Source organism: Chionomys nivalis, chromosome 5, assembly GCF_950005125.1.
Source record: "Chionomys nivalis chromosome 5, mChiNiv1.1, whole genome shotgun sequence".
Classification (NCBI taxonomy): domain Eukaryota; kingdom Metazoa; phylum Chordata; class Mammalia; order Rodentia; family Cricetidae; genus Chionomys; species Chionomys nivalis.
This window is the reverse complement of record NC_080090.1, coordinates 93,385,468-93,402,840: the sequence shown is the minus strand read 5'-3', so window position 1 is coordinate 93,402,840 and position 17,373 is coordinate 93,385,468. Positions and strand designations below refer to the sequence as shown.

At 45.8% G+C, this 17,373-nt stretch overlaps 1 protein-coding gene across 3 annotated transcripts in view; it reads right to left on the bottom strand.

The window, feature by feature from the left end:
• The window catches only part of Lypd1 (LY6/PLAUR domain containing 1), a 46,411-nt gene that overhangs the window by 28,921 nt on the left and 117 nt on the right, over nucleotides 1-17,373 (bottom strand). The window contains exons 2-5 of one of the 3 annotated variants that reach the window (XM_057770686.1): nucleotides 16,223-17,201; nucleotides 15,846-15,864; nucleotides 15,671-15,750; nucleotides 14,718-14,855 (exon numbers count right to left, since the gene is read on the bottom strand). In XM_057770686.1, the coding sequence (XP_057626669.1) occupies nucleotides 14,718-14,855; nucleotides 15,671-15,750; nucleotides 15,846-15,864; nucleotides 16,223-16,274 (289 nt within the window). In that variant the 5' untranslated portion in view covers nucleotides 16,275-17,201. The remainder of the gene's footprint in view (nucleotides 1-14,717; nucleotides 14,856-15,670; nucleotides 15,751-15,845; nucleotides 15,865-16,222; nucleotides 17,202-17,373) is intronic. The other 2 variants (XM_057770687.1, XM_057770688.1) reach the window with 2 other exon arrangements.

The window sequence follows — 17,373 nt, the reverse complement described above, 5'->3', positions numbered from 1 at the left end:
CACCACCCCACCCCTTTGTTAGACTTTATTCCACAGAGTTCCATGAATCTAATTTCTGGAAAGGCCTATCAATCTTGTGATAAATGCCACTTTTCAGGATAACTTGCTTTGTTTCCCAAATATGAAAATGGCCAAAATGAAGGATCTCTGACTGTATTTCTATGTTCTGTTTAAGCAAAACAGTGATTTTTCTTCAAGCAAATAAACCACCTGGGTCCTCTTTCCAGAGATCCCTGGAAACACTGCGCTCCAATTTTTCTGATCTTGTGTATGAATTTTTCAAAAGATGAAGGCAACAGACAGATAGTTGACCCTTATGGATTTAGCTGTTGTGAGAGGGGAGGGGCTGAGAATGTTTTCTTATTGAAAGGCATAGGTAGTCTGGGGATGTGGCTCATCTGGCAGAGTGCTTGCCTCGCATGTATGAAGCCCTGGGTTTGATGTCCAACATCATATTCAAGTTTATCTTTGGTTACATAGCAAGTTTGAGGACAGCCTGAGATGCTGCCTCAAACAATGAAAAGGGGTGGGGCTAGGTGGTTTTATAGCTAAGAATATTTATTCCTTTCAAATTAGCAATACTGAGTGACTCATAATCACCTGCAACTCCAGCTCTGGGGATCCAATGCCTTCTTCTGGCCCCTGTGGGCACCTGCATTCACATGACATTCACTCACTCACACACACACACACACACACACACACACACACTCACAAATAAAAATAAATTTAAAAAGCAAAAAAAAAAAAAAAACCTTGCAAAGATGACAACAAATGCCCCCTTGGTGTGTTCATGTCCCTTTAACTAAAATTTCATGGTTAGGTTATACCAAAGATGCAACAGCCTGAAGACAAGCACCCGTTTGCCAGGGAAGTGATCAGGAAAACACAGAGAGCCTGAATCTCTAGAAGAAGTCACTAGCCTGGGGGAGTGTCCCAAGACCACCCACTAATGAACTGTGTCTCCTTAGGTGAATGCTAAGTGTTTTTCCACTGAAGTTGATGTTATTGCCTAAAGCATCCTTAAGAGATAGAGCAAGCAATGTTCAGGGTGGAAGAACAGAGGCCCTTGGGCAGCAGCAATAGCTGTTTTGACTGTTGACAGGAACACACTAGATGCCTTAAATGCCTTTAATGCTGAAATGCTAATGTAGCCCATGTTGCCTGGGGTTTGGCTAAGACTGGTCTTAGATTTCCAAATAACCAACCTGATAGAAAATGCAAGGGTTTAAGCAATTGGACAGATAATTAGAGGCTGGTGAAATAGTAAAATAGGCTTGCCCTGGATGAGAACCCAAGTTAAATCCCTCCAACCCATATAGAAAAAAAAAATAAGCAAGCAGAGTGGTAAACACCAATAATCCCAGCACTGGGGAGCCAGAGACAGGAAGATCCTTAGGGTTTGCTGGTCAGCCAGTCAAGCTCACTGAGCAAGTTCCAGGTTCAGTGGGAGAACCTGTCTGTCTGAAAATGAGATCTCGGAGGGAGACACCCAAGTTTAACCTCTGCCATTCACATTCATGTTTGTGGACACACACACACACACACACACACAGAGGGTAAAACATACAATACTGCAAAGACCATGTTCTTTTTCTTTTCTTCCCCCATTGTGAATTTTATCCTAATTAAATGGTTTACAAATCTATCCATCAGCAGCAAGTCTGAAAGGCTTGTGATTTCTTAACAATGTATCTACGGCCTTTGAACTTGGCGGGAGTGAAAGTGGAGATCTGGAGGGGGCTATAACCATAGGTGCGATTTTCTCTCTTCTCTAGGAAGTCCATGACCACAGCTGGGGTCCTCAGCGTAGCCGAGTTCCAGGGGACGTGATTAGCTAGTGGTGCTTGGGCCTCCAGCTACCTTGACTACCAAGTTACCTGCGTGCTGTATGTGTGTTTCTTGAGAGCATTCCTATTAAGACAAGCCAAGTCAGCCTTGAAAAGCAGGATGCCACATTAGAAGACCTGGGGGCTGGGCAACATTCAGAGGGATGCCTTAAAAAAAACAACTCTTACAACCAGGCATAAATCAAATGCTTCAAATTTACCAGAAACCGAAAGGATATATTTAATATGTCTTCAAACTGTATTCTTATGCTAAAGACCTTTCATCACTTCTATAACATCTCTCATTTTAGCATGCAACTGGTTTGCTTCAATAAACTCAGTTCTGTGAGTATCTATTTGATGTCAAAAAAAAATCTGTGCAAGTACATATGTGTGCATGGGGGGGATGAGATGGAATGAGGGAGGGGAGAGAGATAAAAGAAAGGAGAAAATATATACAGGAGAGAAAGGAGACACAAGGAAGGAAAAAGAGAAGGGACAGAGAATGGAGAGAGAGGGAGAGAGGGGGGATTATAATAGACTCTTTTAGGCACCTGTGTAGAGGAAATCATGAAGGGCTGTCTTTCAGTTTCATTAGGATAATATTCCTTAAAATACCGACAGGATTGGTACTAGGCTGGTGAATAATGAACAAAGATGAGCTGATTAGAAGGTTCTTCTGTCCTGCGCTTGACATCACCATCACCAACATCAATTACTAGAAAGGCTTTGGAAAGGGTGTAGGTGACCCATATCCCTGGCAGCCTTCAGTGCCGACTCCAGTTTGTGGGGTTCCTTCGACATCTCCCCTTTAACCCGCTCTTACACTACAGGCCTGCTTTGGACTTCTCTCTTTTCCAATTGCAAGTGATCAGTGGAATGCCTTTCAGAGAAACGTGGACTATTCATCTGTCTAGGCTGCAGCTCTGCCCACTAACTGCCTTCCCCTCTGGAGACACAAAACTCTGGACAACTCCCTGATTGCTCTGTAGCTGAGATACCATCACGCTCACAGTTTGTGTCCTTACCAGTGGCAAATTAGTCTTCTCGCTACCTCTGAACCGTTTTCCTTGTTTCCTAAGACCCAAGTGTTTCTCTCGGCCTTTACACAAGCAATAAAAGCACATAAAGGCCACTGCCCAGCCTCACACACCTGCTTCCACCAATGCCCTCTGAACGAGTGGTGGAGGGTAGCCTGGCCTGCTCCATGAATTCATATTCATCCCACACGCAGAATGCTCCCGCCATGGCCAGCTGAGAGCTTTGCCTGGCGCCACCCGCCCCTGGCATTGTCTCCAGTCGAGAACAAGTCCAAGAAATAGAAAAACATAAAAAGCTATTGTCCATGTCCAGTGAGAAATGAAACGCATTGGACCAAGCATCACAACTTCCTTAAAATAATACACCTCTTTATCACTTTCACATGGGGATCAGGCTCAGGGCTGGCGAAGTCATAAACCTTCTGAAATCAATGGCTTGAGCCATCACCACTTGATTCTAACACATCCTCTTTTTTTTCAAAGAAGGCAATTTGTTACAAACTTTCAATGGCCTCACCTTATCTTCAGCACTAAATTTGGTCCAAGTCCTGCTTGGCTTTATAGTGTTGGCTGCAACCAGAGGGTTGGAAGCAATTTATTAATAACAGAACATGCATGGCCTGAAGCTCTGGCTCAGGAAAATGGCTTATGAATTACAGTGTCATCGCAACCCAAAGTTTACCTCATCTAGAAAGAATTAATGACACATACCAGATTTCTTTGGCTTGTCCCCAGGCTCACTAGTTCCAGATTTTTGTTGTTGCTTGCTTGTTTTAGGAACTATCTCCTAAAGATCTCCCAGGCTGGTCTCAAATTTGTTAAGGAGTCAAGGATGTCCTTGAACTTCTGAAATTTCAGCCTGTGCTAGCTGGAAACTGGGATTACAAGCTTACACCAACGTGCCTTGCAGGTTTATTTGGTTCAGGGCTTGAACCCAGATTTTTATTCATGCTAACCAAGCCTCCTGCCAATCTACCTCTCCAGTGCTCATCCCAGATTAGAGGCTCCTAGTTATGGGCGTGGCTTCCTGGGGATTAGCAAGGGAAGTGATTGTATCATCTTTTACCAGCAATTCCTCCATTTCATCTGAAACAAAGTCACAGCTACAGTGGAAACTACAGGGCAGGAAAGAACAAGGTTTCATCGTCCAGAGTAGCGATGGCATTTTTCCCCTTCAAGGGGTAAGCAGGCTGGCCTGGGAAGCTATAATCAGATTTGGCTTGGGGACTGGAAGCGGCACATTTGTCTGGTTGCCTCAGCTGAAATCTTGCCCCCAGGATTCTCTGTTCATGTGCTCTTCCTTCTATTCGTCTCAAGGGAGGAAAGCGATGTGTCAAGATGTTCCAGCAAGGCCAAAGAGGAGCATCTCAAGGTCACAGCTAACTCATCTGTTCAACAGAAGTGGTAGGCCAGACAGGCTAATGTCTTGGAAAGTTCTGACTCTGGAGGGTTCTGGCTTAAGGGTGATGTCATAAGACCTTATCCCGTACAAGGGCTTCAGAAATCAATAACCACCCACTTATGTCCCTGAGGATTCTTGTTTTAGCCTAAAGGAATTCAATATCTTCCAAGAGAAAGCAGATGATTATCTAATAGCTGGATAGCCCAGTGATTAGCAGAGAGCCCATGCTTAAGGCGTAGGAGTTCTTCTTTCCACGGCTCACTGGACAGGTTTGGTGCAAGTTTTGCCTTAGTTCAGCAAATTGCTTTATTGGCCAGTGGGGTTTTAATGCTTACTAGGCCCTCCATGTTCTACCACACTGTTTTCTGGATGTTTCTAGATTCCTCATCTAGATGCCTCTCCACATACATACACTTGTAAGATTGTAAAATGTGCCATCAGGAATTAGCCACAGAAACAGTACACATTCACCGTCCCCCCCCCCCCAAAAAAAAATCATCTGGTCGCAAAAGGCCATGACTGTATAATTCCACTTACATACAATGTCCAGAGTAGACAATTGCATATGACAGGAAATGAATTAATGGTACCCTACCCAGGGGATGAAGGAGAGGGAAATTGGATGGCTGGTAATAGGTATAAAACCTTGTCAATTACTCAAATCTCCCAAACTCTAAAGTTGAAAATAGTGAACTTTATAGTATGTGAATTATGTACTAATAAGTTTGTTGTTCGGAGGTTGGTGAGAAAGGTGGGTGGGCACTTGCCACCAAGTCTGATGGCTTGAGTTCAAGCTCCAGAATGGGAGAAGGAGAGCGGTAACTCTCACAAGTTGCCTCATAGCTAACATACAGTTAGAGAACAGGATTGTTTACAGTTGCTATTAAAACTATAAAAGGAGACTCTTGAGATAGCTCAGGGTGTAAAGGGCTTGCCACACAAACATGCGGATTTGACTTCTGATCCCCAGCACCCACAGTAAAAGAGAGGCAGAGCATTGGGTACCTGTAATTCTAGCACCAAATACATGACACAGGAGTAGCCCTAGGGCTCACTGGCCAGTCATCTTAGAAGAATCTGTGAACGCCATGTTTGGTGAGACATCCTGTCTTGAATAGAGAGCAAGGGAAAAAGACACCCAGTGCCACATCTCTGGTCTACACACACATTTACACACACATACACACACACACACAAATTCATGCACACATGAACATAATCAAATAACAAATAAATAAAAAGCAACAGGGAAAAAAGAAAGGAAAAAGCAAATCAGAGAATGTTAGCAGAGTGATTGGGATGCCCTGGAAGGAGGAAGAGAATTCTGTTCCTCAACTCAGTACAGGCTTAAGCAAGTTACCTACCTAACGGGTATAAGATTTCCCAATATCCTGTCATTGTGAACCGTGGAGACTAATAACTGGGACACCATTGTCAGGAATTAAACGCTTAATTCAATTCAAGTACCCTCAGCAGGAAAAGAATGCTGAACTAAGACCCCTGGGCCATTCTTTCGACAGGGACGTGGATAGTGCCTGAGCAAGGTCAGGGAGCCTCAGACATGGGACATGGCCTCGTTTTAGATTCTACTTAATTCATTTAATTTTGAGACAGAATTTAACACAGCTGAGACTGGCCTACAACTCTCTATGTAGCTGAGGATGATTTTGGCCTTCTGATCTCCCTACGTCCACCTGAGAACTGGAACTACAGACGTGCTCCCTCACACTGATTTTATGTGGTACTGGGGATGGAATCCAAAGCCTTGTGTGTGCAAAAAAGTACTGTGTGGCTGAACTCCATCCCCAGCCCATTTTTCAAGACCTGCTCAGTTATGATGGCTCTGTTAACACAGGCTTCTTCTTCCACTGTCTCGCTTAAGAATGCAGAGGCAGCCTGTTTTTACCTTTTTCAGGGGAGGAAGCTCTGTTCCTTGCCCACACTTCTCAAGCATGAAAAGTCTTGGGCGTGACACTCACTCAATTAATGGAACCGAGGTCCTTTTCATCAGGCAAACACTGGTCAGATTTAAATGTCAACGTGCCACAATTTAGAATCACCCGGGAGGAGACTCACAACTGAGGAATTTTGTTAGTCAGTTTGTCTGGACTGAGACAGGAAAAGCTACCCTGGATTGTGAGTGGCATCACACTCTGGGCTGAGCAGGAGCTGTGAGCCAATAGGCAGCATTGCTGTCTGTTTGCGACTATGGGTATAACCAGCTGAGCTGAGTCTCTGCCTCAATGTCCTCCCAGTGACGGGTCAGGACCTGGAACTCTAGGCAGGGTGAACCAGTCCTCTCCAAAGTCGCATTTGGTCAGGGTCATTTATCCCAGTTACAAAAGCAAAACTACAAGCGCAGAAGAGTTAGGGAATGTTCACTCTTGCATACCGGACTAAAAAACCTTTGCCTGGCTTGGGAATTAGAACCTAAGTCCGTCATTTTTTTTCTCTTTTAATTAAAGAAAGAATGAAGCGAGGAAACGAAGGAGAGATACACAATCCAGGAGGATGCAGATTTGGGCTTATGGGGGGAATACATAAGGGAAGCCAATATCCCTTTCACACTTCAAAGGAAGCAGTGTGTTTTGTTTTTATACTTCATCTCCTCTCCTCTTGGGAAAAGAAGCCCAGCTTTGAAGGCTCTCTGTTTAAACTCATTAGGAAAACCATCAATGAAGGAAGCTTTCATGCGACTGTAGTGAGAGGAATTAGCGTGATGGGGAGAGCTGGATCAATCTTGGCGCCTTTCATCTGCTTAGATGGGAGGTCAGCTCGGGCTGCCTGTTCAGCTGGAAACTTCACATAAACAAATGCTCCGCTTACTGGAGAGTCCAAGGGACCAAAGGCCTGTGAGATTCTCCCGCAAATCCTCCCCAGAAGCCAGCTCTACCTACTGCATTATCAAGATGGATGGAGAAGAGAGCGCGGTGATCAAACTGAATGGCAAAACGTCTTACCCCAAAGAGAAAGTGTTTTATTTAGCATCCCAGAAGGAAAAGAGGCAGGATGTCAATGTTCACAACACAGAAGCCCTTCCTTTATTGCTCCTAACTTTACTAAGCCTGGTATTAGTATATGTGAATATCCATGTGTGAATATCTGTTTTAGTTTTGATATTGGAATCCCCCGTGTGTGTGTGTGTGTGTGTGTGTGTAAAGTCCTATAACATCTCCAACTGTCATTCTTCAGACGTTGCCTACTTTATATCTTGAGAAAAGGTCTCTCACTGGCCTGGGTCGTGCCTTGCAAAGTATGGGCTAGACTGTCCAGCGAGTCCCAGGGTGACAACATCAGAACTGACACTATGCTTACCAGAAATGGTTCCATTTTTGGTTTTGTTTTGTTGGTTGTTTTAATCATAGAATCTCAGAATTGAACTCAGGTCTTCACGTTTATAAGGCAGGAACATTGCCAACTGCACCATCATCCTAGCCTCGGAGTCATTTTTTATTTTAACATTTTCCTTTCGATTAAGTAAGTTTCCTTGGTTAATGTTAAACTATGGTGATTAAACATATTTTATTGTATTTCCTTACCTTGTAGTGGAGGAACTAAAAGTTTGACTTCCACCACGTGGGTTCCAGGAACCAAATCCGGATAGCCAGACTTGGGAACAAGTGTTTTTATACCTGAGCTGTCTCTCTGCTCCTAGGGTAAATTTTAAATGTTTTGCCCTCAAGTTAATTTGTATTCTCTATCATCCTTCTGACTGATTCAAACCGAGGTTACCGGTAAGAAAAGAGAACTGTCAATGGTTTTCTAAAAGAAGACCATAGGGACCCCCGAAGAAGAGGGAGAAAGATGGGATGGGTGAGGAAGGGCTCAGCCAGAAGAGGGGCTTATGGCCAAGTCTTATTACCTGAATTGGACTACTGACGATCCAAATGTTGAAAGGAGAGAACTGATTGCCCTGATCTCCACAGGAACACTGTGGCACAGTCTCTCTCTCTCTCTCTCTCTCTCTCTCTCTCTCTCTCTCTCTCTCTCTCTTACACACACACACACACACACACACACACAACCCCAGTGATAACAAGATGTAAGGTAGAAACAAGCAGATCCCGGAAAGTTAAATGCCAGCTTGGCTAGCCTATTTATTAAAGTACCAGGCAAATGAGAGACCCCACTTCAAACAAAAAATAGAAGCTGCCTAAGGAACTACACCCAAGGTTGTTTCTAGCCTTCACACAAGAGCTGTACATACATGTACTTACAGAAACATATGAGCATAGGAGCATGCATTCACCACACGCACACAAACAAGAATTAAAGCTTTTGTATAGCTAAGAAACACAGGGCATGATAAAAAAAATATAAGTACACATACATATGTCATTCTCTGTGTGTTTGGGTGCATATGTATCATTTTGTGTGTGTGTGTGTGTGTGTGTGTGGTGCAGTCATACGTATGCATGTGTGTGTGAATGTATGTGGGTCTATGTGTCTGTGTGCATATGAATAGAAGCCGGAAGAGGCCCTTGGGTGTCCTCTATTTAATTTTCTGCCTTATTTCCTAGCAACAGTGTTGCTTACTGAATCTGGATGTCATATTTTCAGGGAAGCTGTTTTGTGATTGAGCTCCTGCATCTGTCTAAACTCTTTAGTGCTACATGCATTGTGACCTCATCAGGTTTTTGTTTGTTTCTCTGTTTTGAGACCAGGACCCTGGCTGTCCTGGAACTTACAATACAGAGCATGCTGGTCCACAACTCAGAGACCCACCTGCCCCTGCCTCCCAAGTGCTGGAATTTAAGACATGCACCACAGCGCCCTGATTTTTACATGGCTGTAGGGATCTGAACTCAGGTTCTGATGCTTAAAGGGAGAGTGTTCTTACCCACTGAGCCATCTCCCCAGTACCCTTTTGCGCATACCTTAAAAAAGAGAAACCATAGACAACTGTACTGTGATGTGTGAAATTGACGAGCCGACAAAACCACAAGTACAAACGAGAACTCACTTTTGAAACTTGGTAAAATTAAGCACAGTCAGACTTGAGAAAACTTTGATTTTCTCTTTACCAGGAGCAGGTGTCCATCCATCCCTCTTTTGGTATCCCTTCATTTAGCTCGTGAGAAAATAAGACATGAAATGACCTGAGCCAAAGCCTGGAGCTATCCTTGTCTAACTTAATGAGCAAGTAACTAATCCTAAAGGAAAACAGCCATTCCTTCTCCAGTCATAATGAAGATGCAAGATGGCATGTAAATCAGTAACTCTTGTATTGCAAAACAGACAAATAGATTAATGCGAATTGCAAGGCTGGGTGAGGAGATCGATCAGGTTACCGATTCAGACCATGAACTTTCTCTCAATATACTGCATTTAACTTTTAAATAAGGTTTAGGAGAACCTGTAACACTTTGCTTACTGACAGAGCTATATTTTAGGAAGGGCAGAAATTGGCTAGTCTATAAAAATTAAATTATGCCCCTTTCACGGTATCTAGTCAAGAGGAAAAACTCTAATTACAAGATTGCACTGTCAAACAAATGCAAATTTGTATTCTTTATATCCTGGTTTAAAAATTCATACTGGAAGGTTGGGGGGAGGCTCCTCTTCTGAAATGAAAATCAATATTTGAAATATTTTTATGGAATGCAATGATAAATAAGCAAAATAAATGTGATTCTCAAGGACGTTGCTTAGAAACACCAGCCCATGAAGAGCAGAGCTGGTGGAGGAGTCATTATTCATACAAACATTTAACCATCATTTAAGAAGGACAAGGAAACCTCTTCTCCACAGCCTAGACTTTACTATTCCAGAAATGAAACAAAACAGCACCAAGAAATAGCCTCAGATCTTAACAGGAGCACCTCTCTAAAGAATAAGCAAAGCATAATTTTAAGGATACCTCTGTGGAAATTAAATTTACCATCTTTATAATTTCTAAGAGCTGGGTTTGCACACTTAAGCCAGAAAAACCAACTGAAGACCTGGTCCCATCATATTGCTGGTATTGGGGTCTGGGGCAGGCAGGGAAACTGTCTTTCTTTACCGCCTAATATCAGATTCACTTGGTTTATTAAGGTTTCTTAGTCTGTTTAAAGCCTTGGCGTTTGTGTAGCTATTGAAAAATGCCAGCCCACTCAATATTCAAAAGTTTGAAACCCTTCCATGTTGACTTTCTGATTCTTTCAGTGTTCACTTTGTTGTCCGTCTTCTTGGCCCACCAGACGAACTTAACAGACTTAAAAACAAGAATAAAACAAACAAACCAATCATCTCAGTCCTTACGATCCTGCTCCAGCTATCTTCCTGGGTGTACTTAAAGGTACATTTCCTTCTGTCAGATGCTGGCAGGTAACATTGTAGCAAATGCATCTGGCTAGGGAAGCTCATGTCAAGAGCCACACAGTGACAGCGGCCGTGTGGACTAGGACTAGACGTATAACTTTGTAAAGCTCTTCCTCTGTTTCTTTATAACATAGAAAGGTAGTCCAGATCAGTCACTCAATGTGGAGCATGCCAGGGTCTCTAAAAGAGCTTAGACCACAGAGGCACAGAAGGAACGTCTTCTGGGGGCAGTCAAGTGATGTTCAACAGAACTCCAGGAAGACACCTATGTACTCTTAAGTTAGAAACCCTGGACCTTTTCAGCTCTGGTGCACCAAGAGTCTCAGCACCAATTAGGACTTTGATTCTTAATGGGACCACTTAACAAGTGCTGTTCACTTTCTGGGGTAAAGGGTGTGAAGTTGGCTAAGCAATCGGATCTCAGGCGAACTGGCTGAATCATAGGAAGTCAGGCATTATAAAGAGAGTGAGCTCACATTATGAAGAGTCTCACATTTCATGAGATACCACAGGCTCGTGCTAAGGGATGAGCCAGATACCCGGTGCATGCAATGAAAGTTAACTCACGCTGCCACAATTTTATTATATTGCGATCACTTAGCAACCAAAGTTGCTCTCCATCCTTGTTGGCAAAAAAAATCGAAGGGACTGGTCTATAACAATTACATGATATTTAATATGGAGTGCCTTCAAGATATCAGTCTGAAGACATTGCTTTCTGTTGCCGAAATAAATAAATAAAAAGTAACAAGCACTACCAACGGAAACAGTAACCACTTTTGTCAGGCTTCCATCAAATGCCTTGAATTCACTTACACCCAGTATACTAACCTACAATGGTTAGTATCAACGTGGCAGAATCTAGAATCATTCAGCAGACAGGGTCTCTGGGTATAGCTGCAGGGAGTATCTTTACATGGGCAGAGTCACCTTAGTCGTGAGCATCCCTGACTGCATCCCTGACTGCGTTCCTGGATTGTAATAAAGGAGGATAGTGACCGCTAGAGCACTGGCAAGTGTTGCTCTGTTCTTGAGTGTGCATGGCATGGCCAGTTCCCTCCAGCTCCTGCTGCTGTTACAGTGGCTGACTGGACTGTGCCGTGAACTACCAGTTAAAAATAAGCTCCCCCCTTGAGTCGCTTTTGCCAGCCTAAGCTGTTACCGCAAAAGGAAACAGACGAGCAAACACTAAGATATTCCCCATAACCGGTTTCCCCATTGGATTCATTAATCGCTTGTTTTTTTTCAGACATCAAGATTGAGGCTGCAGCTGTGAACACTTGAGTTTAGTAAGTGCTTGCCGCACAGGCATTCAGACCCGAATTCAGATCCCAGCACCCACATCAAATAAATAAATAAAAAATAAAAAGAGCTAGGTATGGCCATGTTATGCTGTCAGTCCCAGTGCTATGGGGAACCGAGACAAGAGGATCTCTGAGGCTTGATGGCTGCCAGACTAGCTCTCCAGTGAGTGACCTTGTCCTAAGGGAAAAAGTGGAACAAGATAGAGGTGGATGTCCTCCTGTCTCCCACTTGCCCTTTCACGAGTGTGTGCACCCTTGTATAGGTTACACACAGAACACATGCATATGCCACACACACACTAAGAAACACACATACACGCCTTGAGCTTCATTTTTTCTTCACATTGAGACCCGTGGCCTACGTCCTGCACCCTGTGGTCACTGACATCTTGTCTGGAGACAAGAAGCAACTTGATCACGCCACTGGAAAACAAGCAACCTAACCCAGGGACTTTCTTCAGGACCAACTGGAAACTTTCTGTGGGCAATACAGAAGTTATGAGGTGCGTTCTACTTTTCTATAATATGGTCTTCAGAAGAGGATGAAGCAAGATGAAAAATAGCACCTAAAAAGGGAGTGTGTGATTGCTATCTTGGGGGTATACATAGATGTCCCCTTCTGAGAATGCTTCGGAGTGACAACTGCTTTTCTCAATCACATTCCAGTGTGTGAAGCAGAAGCCCCGATAAGCAGTGGCCTTAGGATCCTGAGGGAGTTCTTAAGGCCTGCTACTACCTCCTCCCATCATGTCTGCCTTAAACCTATTTCATGCAAATACATGAAAAGCAACAAACGTTAGACTCAGGTAAAATACAGTGCAAAGAATATCACTCATAAAAAATAATTCACATCCATCTTAGCTGCAGAATCATCATTAATTTTTGTGTTGTCGTACTGTTTTTAATAGCAGAATACCAGATTCTAAAATCATGCTAGCTGGTTTGGGAAGAGAATACATAATTCTTGAGAGCAAGTGTATCTTAGACTTCTCTCACAAGAGCAATCTTGGTACAAAGGGCCCACACTGGAGCCAATAATGTATTACAAAGAACAGCCTATAAAGCCACACACAAAGGGTTTAGGGAGGTGTGGCTCAGCAGATGAAGTGCTTGCCACGCAAGTGTAAGAACGAGAGTTCGGATCCCAAGCGCACTTATAAATAAAGGTCAGCTGGGCAAATGAGATGCCTGCTTGAAATCCCAGCTCTAGCAGCCAGAGAACTAGTGGTCTAGTTAGAATTGGTGAGTTCTGGGTTCAAGTAAAAGATTCCGCCTCATTATATAAAATGAAGCGTGATCAAGGAAGGCATGGATATCAACCTCTTGTCGCCACTCACACAGAGAAGCAGCTACATAGGCAGGAACACTACATACACATAGCATTCCGAAAGAAGTGTGGATGTACACCTACATATACTCATGTACCAACAAACATGAATATGTATGCACATATACATGATTACCACACATACACAGACATGCGAAAAAATAACACCCCCCATACCACAGCCCAGTCTTATGGAGAGTTGGTAAATCAGCTCTCCAAGCAACTAAGACATTAACAAGATACCTTCAAACCCTACCCACGAGGAAACTGCTGTGCCAAGGTGCTGTCTTCAGTGCTAACATCTGAGCATTGTTTTGCCAGAGGGTTAGGTGAATCAATTATTCTAATCACTTCATGGAGCCCTGTGGGCACCTTGTTGGACAAAAAGGAACAAGGCTCACTCAATGGAACCCATCCCAAGACGGCATTTCCCTCCTTTTCAACTGTCTTTAAATGGAGAAGTCTCTTTTTGACCTTGGAATCAAAGCGATAGCTTCATTTATTTTCTTAATGTTCTGGTTCCATCTTGGGGTAAGCTTTTAATTCTAGCTCTGGGGTGGGTCGGATTCCACCTCTCAAAAGACTTATTAGCTAGAGTGATGTCTGTTCCATCTAACTCCCTTCTTCAGCTGCACAACATCCAGGAAATTTGCTCTGATAGCCAATAGCTAAGATGCTGGGGGTGGGGGTGGGTAATTCTTCCTGGGGAAGATCTTGGCAATTTGTGCCTGGAATTTGATGCATTGGTTCTAAAATTAAATAAAGATCCTATAGTGTTCTTCAAAGAAATATGGTGTGCCGCTATGACAAAACACATTTTTCAAGTTCTGACCTCTGGGAACTTCGAGTAGCTTCATATTTCAGGCTGACATCGCTCACAGGCTACTGTCTAGCTGCTGGAGCTGGAACCAGTTCTCAATGTATTTTGTTTTTTACCATCCTGATCAGCTTTTTAGCCCAGGAAGGAGAAAGGAGAAAGAGAGAGAGAGAGAGAGAGAGAGAGAGAGAGAGAGGGAGGGAGGGAGGGAGGGAGGGAGGGAGGGAAGGGGAAGGGGAGGGGGGGAGGGAGGGAGGGGAGGGGAGGGGAGGGGAGGGGAGGGGAGGGGAGGGGAGGGGAGAGGAGGGGAGGGGAGAGGAGAGGAGAGGAGAGGAGAGGAGAGGAGAGGAGAGGAGAGGAGAGGAGAGGAGAGGAGAGGAGAGGAGAGGAGAGAGAGCTCCTGATTTACAATGACTTCCCCTCTGGAGTCCCTTGGGGAGAAACCTTGGTAATTAACTCTAATGAGGTTAAAGTAACTTCCAACTCTTCGTTTTTTTTAGAACCAAACTGTATAAAGTAAATCTGTGCTAATCAGTGTGTGTATGTGTGGTGTCTGTGGTGTGTGTGTGTGTGTGTGCACAAGCTCATGCACACATATATATATGTTAAGTCAGTCAGTGTCTTTTCCTGTAATTTAACACCCTCCATCCCTAGTCCTAGATGGCACTTGGAGGGGGAAGAGCGGTCCAGCTTACCAGCACTTTGCTCCATCACTTCTTTCTGACACATGTCTTGAACGTTCACGGTGCAATTTACGATGAACTCAGGGGATGAGCAGTCGTTGTTCAGCTGGAATTCTTCACACTGGTAGCACTGAATTTGCAGCGCCAACCCTGTGGGACAGATGAAGTGGGGTTCAGAAGCACTAGTTAAGATCTAGCTTGCATACAGCACACCCTGGCTGGCCAGTATCACCGTGTACAGCCCCAGACAGCAAGGGCTTTTGGCTTCTGCATCCGGATCTTCAGCAGGGCAGGCAGTGCCTGAAGCCAGCAGGGGGCGGCGGCACAGGTTTCCCAGGGTAAAGCATGATAAAGCCCTGTCAGAGACCCTAAATTCCGTCTCTAGACACAAACAGCTCCTGTAACACCCGGTCAAGCCTTTCTACAAGTTGTTGCAAAGGGAAGGGTGAGAGTTCAAACCCTAGATCAAAGTAGCCGAGTACAAACTTCATCTCCTGTCTGAGCCTAATTGCTAATTGGTTACAAATTGGTTAATTACTATTTTGGCACCATTCATAATTGCATTCGTTGACGACTTTTCGGGCTTATTTATTTAATCTTAGAAGTCAGCATTCATAGGCTGGGGCTCTGAGGCTTCCTAGCGACCACCCTGAAACCTGGAAGGAGGCACTGGATACCAAGTGTCCCTGAGCCCTCTTAGTCTTTCAATTCAGAGTCTCTTCCGGTGACCAGAGTGGGGCAGCTGCTGAGGGTGGAAGAGTATGTGGTGTGTGTGTGGGCGTTGTATGTTTGTGTGTGTGTGTGTGCGTCCTCCCCGGGACCGCTACACTACAGCCGCTTTAGACTTGACCTCTCCACCCTCGCCCCCCTAAAAGAAACATGCCTGTTGGGGAAAAAAAAACAAAAACCAAAAAACAAACTCTGATCGCTTAGAGTCCATGATCAGGGACTAGATCTAGCCTTACCATATCTTCCCGATTGCTCTCCTCGGATCTGGGAGCTTCTCTTTGGACTCCATGCCCAGCGCTCACAGTGTGTTCCCTTCCTAGCACCCCACAGATCATAAGCCAAGCACAGATAACTCAAACTGGGATAGCCGTCCCCCGCCCCCAGCCTCAGGTTGTCCGATGTGTAGCTCACCTGTACGCGTTGCCGCTCCCTTGGGTGGTCACAAACACTTGGTAACTTGAGATGGTTGGAGGTTTGTCGCCCCTTTTCCCCGCTCGCCGGGCTCAAAGACCCTCCCCACTCCCAGCTCTGCATCCCCGACTGTGCACCCCAAGCAGCTGCAGCTGAGAGTCGCGCCAATCTGCCGCTCTCCTGCAGCGCGGGACTTGGAGAGAGTCCCAGTTTGGCGCCTCTGGGTCTCAGTTTCCAGCACCAAACTCCCGCTGGGTACCCCAGCGCAGCAGCGCGGACCCCAGCTGGGCGCACTGGGGGTTCGAGCAGGGACAGGCAGGCGGCAAGATGGCATGAGCGCGTGTCTGGCCAGGCTGCTGGCCTCTCCATCTTCTTACCTGGAAGCCAGAACAATCCGCAAAAAGTTGCTGCGATGCCGAGAACCCACATCCTCCCGGATCGGCAGGGCCGGGAGCGGGCAGGAGCATCAGAGACCGCGACCGCAGCAGAGGCGACAGCAGCGGAGGCTGTCCGGGCCGCAGCGACTGTAGCTGCCGAGGTTTGCGCTGCTGCTGCTGCTGCCCAGGCGACGGCTGCCACCGAGAGGAGCCGCAGGTGTCGCCCGCGGCGCCCGCATCGCCCGCGCCCCGGGCTCCCACAGACTGGTCCCTGGCACCTCAGGTTCCCGCTTCCCGGGGCGGAGTGCAGCGCCTCTGGAGGAGTTGGCTGCCGAGGCTTGAAGAACTAGTGGCGATCCGGAGCACCCGAAAAAGTCTCGCCTCTTCTACCCCCACCCCTCCCACTCTGGGTACCACGTGACGGCTGCTGAGTTGTGGTGGGGGTGGAGGGCGGGGAAGGCTGGGACTGTCTCTCAGCTGTCCCCACCCCCTTCTACCACCCTTTTAGCCTACCTTCTCCAGTTCCTTGGAAAAGAGCGCCTGCAGGGCTCAGTAGCAGTCCTTTTCAGGGGTTAGGAATACAGGGGTGACTAGGGCGCAGCAGGTGCTGCCAGGCCAGGACCTGTCCTGTGAGAACTCGGAGATCGAAGTGCTAAGCTGGGGGTCTCCGCACACTGGGATACCCTTCCCTTCCAGGTGCTCTTTTCCCTCCCAGGGGTGCTAAGTAGTACCCCCCCCCACACACACACACTGGGTGGCTGGTATAGGATGAAGGGACATTTCCGTGCACCTGGAAAAGTTGCACGGTTGCTAGTTCCCTGGGGTGTCCGGTGCAGCTGCGCCTCTTCTTAGGAAAAAACCCACATCGCAGGTCAGCCCGGTCTTCTGGCACAATGCCTGGGAGTTACAATGGTGACCCTACCGCAGGTGGCTCACTTGGCCAGACTATCCTCTCACCGCTGGAGGATGCCCTGGTCGCCTATCCCAGAAAAAAAAAAAAAAAAAAGCTATCCTGGGGAATGGACACCGGGATCTGTGCGTTGTTCTTTCACTCGCGGAAGAAAATAGCTATGATTATACACTCCTTATAGGGCTCTGCATGCCTAGGGTTTGGTCATCCGCTGCCTCCCTCCTACGCCACCCTCCTTTCT